This window comes from Engystomops pustulosus, chromosome 1 (genome assembly GCF_040894005.1).
Source record: "Engystomops pustulosus chromosome 1, aEngPut4.maternal, whole genome shotgun sequence".
In the NCBI taxonomy this organism is placed as follows: Eukaryota; Metazoa; Chordata; class Amphibia; order Anura; family Leptodactylidae; genus Engystomops; species Engystomops pustulosus.
In genome coordinates, this window is record NC_092411.1 from 244333364 (window position 1) to 244341882 (window position 8519).

General features: G+C 42.9%; 1 protein-coding gene across 1 annotated transcript; it reads left to right on the forward strand.

Moving 5' to 3' along the window:
- The first annotated feature begins 362 nt into the window (after positions 1 to 362).
- Positions 363 to 8244, forward strand: DCTD (dCMP deaminase). Its single transcript, XM_072123388.1, has 6 exons — positions 363 to 515; positions 2337 to 2448; positions 3021 to 3156; positions 5401 to 5517; positions 6807 to 6903; positions 7712 to 8244. Exons 1-6 carry the CDS (start codon positions 490 to 492, stop codon positions 7788 to 7790), a joined length of 567 nt encoding a protein of 188 aa, XP_071979489.1. The 5' UTR covers positions 363 to 489; the 3' UTR covers positions 7791 to 8244.
- The last annotated feature ends 275 nt before the right edge of the window (positions 8245 to 8519 follow it).

The following is an 8519-nucleotide window of genomic DNA, read 5'->3' on the forward strand; positions in this document are numbered from 1 at the left end:
TATAACGTGGGGAGCTCCAGTATATAAGTGGGTGGTACAAATCCCAATAATGTAAACCTCAATGACAACTATAAGCAGAAAACAAGCTGTATTTTAGGTGGTTTTGCTGCGGTTACTTGCAGGAGAAGATGCCATTTACGTATCACACAGAGATTTTTAATAAATAAACGTGTCTCCAGTCTTGATGCAGCAAAAGCCTATTAATAAATAGGACATAGACCCAGCTACAGCGCCCCCTGGCGACAGCAGCGCACACTACACACTGTCCTTGTTCCAGGAGCAGGCACCACACAGGCGCATGCGCAGTTAAGAACTCGTCTGGAGTATCAATGAACGGCGCCGGTGGGCAGGACCTACTCCTAGTAGAGGCGGGGCGGTTATCAGCCAATGAGGAGTGCGGGATTGGTCGGAATATAATGAGGGAGGGCCGGAGTACGTGACGTCATGTCTGCACGCTGTTAGCGCGGGAGATTGTACAGCACTGTAACGATGAGCGGGGAGGCTGCAGGCAGCGGGTACGTGTCTACCGGGAGCAGGAGAAGTGTGGCCGCTGTTGCCGCTACATCACTGGTCACTGAATGTTACGTTTTATGTTGTAATGTTCTTTATTTTTTTAATGTATTGGCACAAAGTGACCCTGTATTACACCCTCTCCTGTAGGGGGCATCACTGAGGCTGCTTTGACGGCTATAGGAGCCCTGAATGTGCCTCCAGGTGACATAGGAACAGCCAGGTTACTGCCCCTGATGACCTCACAGAAGAGAGCAGAGGGGGGGGGGGGAACTATCTTTTCTGATATATAGTTGTGCTTGCCTTTTAATGGGAACCTGTCATGCAAGTTAGCCCATCGAAAATAGACGTCATTACAGTGGTGTAACTATAGTAGCTGCGCCCCATAGTAGACGTGTGTAACACCCCCGCCGATGCATAGGGTAGGTAGTTGTGAATAGTTCCCTCCCCATATTAGGAGCTGCCTAGGGAGACTCATCAGTTCTCTAGGAGGTCTCCAAAAGTGGGGAACATTGTCAGCTGGAAACACTCCATGGGAGGGAAACAGTTAACATATCTGTTGTCTATAACCAATGATATGCTGTGTTCTTATTGTAAAGCAAGCTGGGTAGTGCTGCCAGCTCTCTAGGGGAGTATAATAACCCATAGCACATGTTCAGTCCTGCAGAGGAGTGTGCAGAACAAGCCTGCGCGGCACAAGTGTCACACTACCAGAAAGCAGAGGTGTCTCAGGAAGCTGCCTGACAACCTGGTCAGGAGACTAAGCCCCAGAGCAGAGGTCCACTGTCTCGGCTCTATCTACCAGCCCAGCCTGAAGTTACTACCAGGCTGTGAGCAGCCCTTCCTGCGGACTAGCTTTCAGCTTGCTGAACCTCCTGTTGTTAGGCCGTCGCCTGCTGTTCTAGTTCAAATAAAGAACTGTGAGTTGATTTGCAGAATGTGCCTCTGTGTGATCCCTGGATCAGGCTACTTCACCATCACGGGCTCCCAATCCTTCATCACCCAGTGATTCCTATATACACCTCTGGGGCTTCCCTAGGGAGAAATCTTTCATCAGCCCCCTTCCTTGATTTTTTTTTTTTTTTTTTCCTGCACACACCAACTGCTAGGCTGTAGACCTGTACCAAGCACCGTGACCATAGCGTGCTCAAGGCTGCATAAGCCAGCCACTCCGGTATTCTGGGCCATGGCTGTCTCCAGCCACTGTGGAAAGGCCAGGCCCCTGTGGTGGAACACATACACATGCCAAAATCATGCCAGTTCTGACCTGGTGAAATTTTCTGTAAAAATTTTGTAGGCTGGTGGCTACACCCCTCCATAGGATCTGCTACCGTTGTAGTTTCCATAGTCTTGTAAGGAGCTGCAGGACGCGTGGTTGACCTGCCCTCTGCCTCAGAAAAGGTGATGGTACCTTTACTTGTAGTGCTTGGCCACTGCACCTCTGATCTCCCTTATCTGAATGGTGTGTGTGATATATATGTGATTGCCCTACGATAATAGAATAGCCCAGATCTCTGGTGAGTGCAGTGAACTCCGTCAGGTGTCACATTAATCCTCCTTGTATCGTGTTGTAGACCTATACTTGCCAGTGATGGTGAGTGTTACCTCTGTAGTGTATTATTTTCAGCATCCAGGATCCCTCCCTGCATAGATTATGTAAATGTCTTCATTAGCACTAGTTACAATGTCTCTGGGATGTAATGAATGGAGTGTCCTGGGAACTGGAGGCTGACCTGAGAATAATTGACAAGTATCAATATTTACGTTGTTTATATGCAGATTTTTACGGTTCATTGCACTTTCCCAATTTGCATTTTGCTTTCTAGGCAAGCGGCGGATGTGATGTGTAAAAAGCGGGAGGACTACTTGGAGTGGTGTGAATATTTCATGGCGGTTGCCTTTTTATCAGCTCAGAGGAGTAAAGATCCAAGTTCTCAAGTAAGTCCATTGCATTGATTATCTGGATTAGTGATGGCCGGACTCCTCTCCCTTCGCCTCGTAGTTAATAGCCCTGTGTTAATCCAATATGGGGGAACACTTTCAAAGGGGGATTATTAAATTGGTCTCTAGGGTCTTTGGTAGGAGACTGCTGGTGCAGCACTTGTAAAAGTTTTTTTTTTGTTTTGGTCTTCAGTGGAAAGAGTATGAAAGGAATTTTTAAATGTGTTGGTTTGGCTTTTAATGTAAATTGGTAGTTATTGGGGGTAAGGAAGGATAAATAATTTATAAACAGGGTGGCCCTCTGGAAATTTGTCTGGGTGGGCAGATGGCCTGTCTGGGCATGTTAGTCATTGCTTCTTGTCTTCTACACTGGGGTCTCCACTTTTTGCAGAGCTGCTCACTTTACACCTTTTTAATGCACTGTAGTAATCAGATCCTATTATAACAAATGGCAACACACTAATACTTTCTGCAGTGCCATTACCCATTTTTTTTCCACCTTATTTTTATTGGTTATTGGATGGGTTATAGTAATTCTCATCATTTTTTTTTTATTTTTTTATTTATAGGTTGGCGCATGTATTGTCAATCCAGAGAACAAGATTGTTGGAATTGGGTATAATGGCATGCCAAATGGCTGCCATGATGATGTCCTTCCATGGGCTAGAACAGCGAGTGATAGGCTTGACACCAAATATCCCTATGGTATGTATGTCACACACTGCTTTTACATGTGGTTCCTGAGTAGTTGGACAGTTTCATAGAGATCAAAGATGATAAAATGCCAGATCTTTAGCTGTACCAGAGAGCACTATAGAAATGTGCTACATTTGGGCTCATTTTGATTGTGCAATATGTGCCGAGATTTAGATTTAAGTTTTTTTTTTTTTTTTTTTTTTTTCTTCTCACAATGGTACGTTGCTTAGAATTCATTAAAATTTGTGATTGGTGTTTGAGTTGCGCTCACAAGCCGATGATGGTAGAAAAGACTGCACAAGCTGCTAAATTGGGCAGGAATGGGACAGGCAGTTGACTTGTACACAGGTTGTGGACTCCTTTGAAATATATGGGATGTTGAAAAGTGTGCCAAAATAGTTTTCAATCACCAATGAAGAAAAGATCTCCTCATACAAATTCCCTCACATTCTTCAATATTAACAAAACTGAGGGGGAACTATCTTGACTGGGTGCATTGCACAGCACTTGTGAATGTTTCCCCTATCACCCGCACATTATGTACTTGACATACGAAGAAAATTCGGCCTCTTAGAATATTGTGACTTTGAATTCTATGTAAGGTCTCCTATAGCTTGCACTAGACATTCCCTGTCCACTTGGAATGAGTGTGGGTTAGGGGGATAAAAAGTGGCCATTCCTGGCTTCTTCTATGTATTTACCCATTAAGCCAGAGACTATAAGAATTATAATTGCAATGACTCTGGGGAAGCAAAATGGATGTAATAGAAAAGTATATGCCATCCATTTTTAAAATGGATTGGTAAAATGAATACCTGATCAGAAATAGTTATGATGGGGACCTTAATGCAGATGTGAATATTTTACATTCTTTTTATTTATAAGTGCAGTTCCTCGCTATATTATGTTAGGTGGGGGAGGAAGAAGGATTTCTTGGCCTTTATAAATAAGCTGTTGTCATTTATTCTGTCTCCAAAAAGCTGAGATGGAAATGGTTGTTGTAGCGGGAATAAGCTGGGATGTGGCGATGTAATATTTCAGCCAGGACCCAGCTGTGGAGCCTTATGAATGTGCTCTGCAGACGGAATGGGGATTGTGACTTCTCCGCTTCAGTATATATATTTTTATTTCTGGAACTCCTTTATATGTTAAATTGTGTTTGTCAGTGGGAATTGGTCACATAGGCTTTGTGCACATAATGAAACGTCCTATGCATAAGCTGATGAGCGCCGTAGCGCTTGTATAACAAAAACAGATGATACCTTTAGGCATTTGTAACTTTAAAGGAAATCTTTCATTAGAATTGTATATGAGGGGTGAAAGTGTTGTGGTGGCACCGTTGTCATGATTACATGATATAAAGAGTCGCTTTGATGTGAAATTTCTCCCCTGTCTAGAATACCAATGGTTTCTTCACACTTGTGACTTTCCCCATATGGCTCTTCACTGTGTAGTCTGTAATGGTGTTTGGCTTGAGGTTTCCCTGGCCAGATATACTGCTGTGGTTCCTGCTAAGCAGAGCAGCAATGGTACAGACTTCTTGCAGCCCTTCATTGCCACCTTGGGCTAAGTGCACACCCCGCAACTTGCTGTTGCAGCCTAACTTGCTGATCAGCAGCGGTCTCGTTGACAGATCACGAAAACGGGGTCTGTATGACAGCCTCCCCCAATGCCCCCGCCCCCACCGTTTCTCCGTCAGACTAATGGAGCAGGCGACCGTTCTTCTCCATTAATCTCTGTGGAGCTGACTAAGATCACCAAGCGCAGCGCTCTGCTATTTCCGTCAGCTCCATATAGATTAATGGAGCAGAACGGTCATGTATGGCCATTTGCTCCATTAGTCTGATGGAGCAATGGGGGGTCCGCTGGATGTACGTGGGACCCCAACAGACCCCTCATTTTTGTGGTGCCAGCCTGTTACAATCCAGCTTCTTTATAGTTGAAACTTGGAGTAAGATCTGTGTGGCAGAATTGGTTACCTCTTGAAGTTACAGGGTACAGGTATTGCATTTTGCTCCTCTTTGCTCAAAATTTAGCACTTTTACAAGTGGGCAATGCTCCTATGTGTAATGTCTGACACTTGTGATGTTGGTTCACTCTCTAAATACCTGTTTGATGTGGCATGAACTGAGCATATATGACCACTAGCACTGGACACTTGACAACCGGTGGGGGGGGGGGGGTATGGGGGATGTGCTATGATCCTAAAGTAATGGGATACCCTTTTTAACTTTTTTTTTTTTCTCCTTTAAGTTTGTCACGCAGAATTGAATGCCATTATGAACAAAAACTCTGCTGATGTTAAAGGGTGTATCATGTATGTAGCACTTTTTCCATGTAATGAATGTGCCAAGCTGATCATTCAGGCAGGTAAGTGATTTTGTTTGCTTTTTAGTGCTTGATTTTTGGTTTAATAAATTACACATGTTAAATAATGATATAAGCAGTTTACAAAGTTATTCTCCCATTGTTCTATCTACAACCTGTACACAGGATGGGTGAGATGTGTTTGGTCACTGACAGATTTGTTCAAGGGGCCCTGAATCTCCTTTATCTTCATACTCGGCCTATAGGTCAGTGATGGTGAACCTTTCAGAGGCTGGTAACTTAAGCAGTAAATAAATGGGTGTGTTTGTCCTTTAGGCACTCAGTGTTGGTACTTTACAATGAGTTATCATTCACTGCTCTCCAGCTTTCAATCACATTAGCTTCTTGAGGAAACCAATACAGTAGAAAGAAAGAAAGAAAGAGAAGAAATTTATATTATCATTGTAGCTTCTCTGGAACCGGAAAAACAAAATTTGGTGGCTGGAGGACCCTTGGATGAGCAGCCATGTCTACAATGTCTCCATCCTTCTGTAGTCCCAGGAAGCCAAGGGTGTTACACTTTAAAATTAGTTCTTAGTGGGACATGTCCTGGATGTCTTCTGGCGGAGACCTGGTAAACTCTGTGCTGGTTGATGACCTGGGCTCTCTGGCACACGAGCCATAGGTTTGCCATCCCTGCTTTAGGTTATATGTAAAGTCTTATTCATTGTAAATGTGGCTTAAAGGAAACCTGTCAGCATAAATTGACCTAATAAACCACTACCAGTATGTTGTCCAGCAGCCAAACTCCTACCAGTTTCTTTTGTGACCCAGTCTGATGGCATCATGGAGAAAATCTACTGAGATGTAAATTGAATCAAGGAGGCGAGAGTTTACCACTCTCAAGTCAAGCTCTCTTCCTCAGAAAGCCCCCTTCATTGTAACTGACGGTCCTGCAACAAGAGACATCACAAACCAGATCTCATGTTTTTTTTCTTTAATCTGAGGAGGCGTTCAGAGCTCCCCACTTTAGTGTTAAGCTGTGTATGGGATGCTTTGTGTATTGACGTCTACTTCACTACAACGTTAATATATTAGAAGTCGATACAACCCAGATTGGTGACTGGGACTCGTTGTAGTTTGTTGAGATTTCCAAACTTCACTCATCCAATGCAGTTAGGATGAGGAAAATACCAAATCGTATAAGTGTAGTGTATTTGCTGTGTGATACTATAGTGTGTGCTTGCTGGGGGAATGCATGATGATGGGGTTAGCATAAGCAGAGCTAATGGGAGGGGGTGGGACATTTTGGAGAATGTTGGTTGCAATTATATATATTTTTATCTTTCTAGGTATTAAAGAAGTAATCTTCATGTCAGACAAGTATCATGACACACCGGAAATGAAAGCTGCGAGGCACATGTTTGACCTAAGTGGGGTCAAATACACGTAAGGCCATGATTTATTTTTTAAAATTTTATTTATAGTCTTATACGTAATCTTTAAGGTTACAGTTTCAGGATATCCCTGCAGGAATCACACTGAGCACAGCGCAGTCTATGGGGGTCCTTCCATCATAGAGAATTGCATATATAATTGTTTAAACATTGACAGATTGTTGGGGTGTCTGTTTTAAAAAAATTTTTTTTTTTTTACTCCTAATGTTCGCTGTACATGCTCAAAAGGTGTTGTTGGCAGCTGATCTCCCTGTGTTAACTTGGGATGTGCTGCAGCCAATAAGTGGTATGAGAAGCTGGTGGTGGGGGTTGGGGGTACTGCTAGAAATTGGTGACAGGCCCCGATCGGGGCCTGTTACCTATAGTCTATCTACCCTATTAATGGTGTCCCCCCTCCCACCCCTTAAATAAGTCAAGCATCATTTTTTAATAATATAAAAACTTGTCTATACTTTTAACTTCAGCTAAGAGAATGAGGAAGGGGCGATACGTTTTGCACAAAGGGGGAAAACTTTAGCAATGAAACCAACTCCTGGAGCTCAGTTGTTAGAAATGTTTTCTTTTCCTGGTAATTTATGATCTCTGTTAGCTGAAAAACACACAGCCTCAGCAACCCCATGTGTCTTTTTGTTTCAGTCTATCCCTTCTAAGGATTCTCTCTGCATGGGGCACTATAATTGGCTTCTCTAGAGAGCGCATGGAGTCTAAGCAATGTATTCCTCTCATACCCCCTCTTTCTTATTCGACTGACGGAAACTGAGTTCCTGCGTGTAACTAACCTATATATTTTATATTTTAAGGAAATTTGTACCCAAGCAGAAAAGTATAGTCATCGACTTTGATTCAATCAATAGCAAGAGGAGTCCACCTGCGTTGTGAAGACCTTGATGACGCCATCCATCTTGGCTTTGTACACCGCTCCTTCTTTTTGTGCAATCTAATTTTGATGGCTCCGATAAGTCCCCTAATGCTCTCATAAATGTTCCCAAAGTCAGGTAAACGCTAATGCTGATGTGTTCTGTTACATATGCTGTACCTCCAGTCTTAAGCATAGTACTATCAAGTATTAACCTGCTTTCTATAGTTGTGGCGTCCTAGGGTGCCGCTCTCTGGACGGTTTCCTGTAGGCTGCAATCGTCCTACAGAAGAATATCCTGGTTTTAAATGTTTTTCTTGGTACAGGGAATGGATGTCTGGTTTTTGGTTTTTAATCTGTTTTTAAATTCCTTCTATATTTCTATTCCTTGAATTAAAGCATTCCTTGAGCTGCTAGGTTTTACTACTTCTGTACTCCATGTGTGGTGCTATTAAAACCTGTATATTATGCTTTTTACTATGTGTTTTAATTACATAAGTCCAAGCTTTGGAGTGTGCACCTATGCACTGTGCAATAACAATATAAGATAAGACTCAATATAAAAATTGGACGAATACAGCTGATTGAGTCTGACATTCTAACTTTCAGAAGTCCTTATGTGATTATATCCGATCATCACTACTTAAACTGAAAAGTTTGGGTCCCTGAACCTGAAGACAGACGTTCAGGAAAGTACGGAAAAGCTGGTTGATAACCTGCTGAGCATCTGAGTACCTTGGCAACCACAGCCA

What these genes read in the sequence shown, in the direction of transcription:
- DCTD (XM_072123388.1), top strand. Translation starts at nt 490, where the DNA reads ATGAGCGGGGAGGCTGCAGGCAGCGG. An exon ending in GGGGAGGCTGCAGGCAGCGG is followed by an intron (nt 516 to 2,336) that starts GTACGTGTCTAC and finishes TTTGCTTTCTAG; the next exon opens with GCAAGCGGCGGATGTGATGT. An exon ending in TGACACCAAATATCCCTATG is followed by an intron (nt 3,157 to 5,400) that starts GTATGTATGTCA and finishes TTCTCCTTTAAG; the next exon opens with TTTGTCACGCAGAATTGAAT.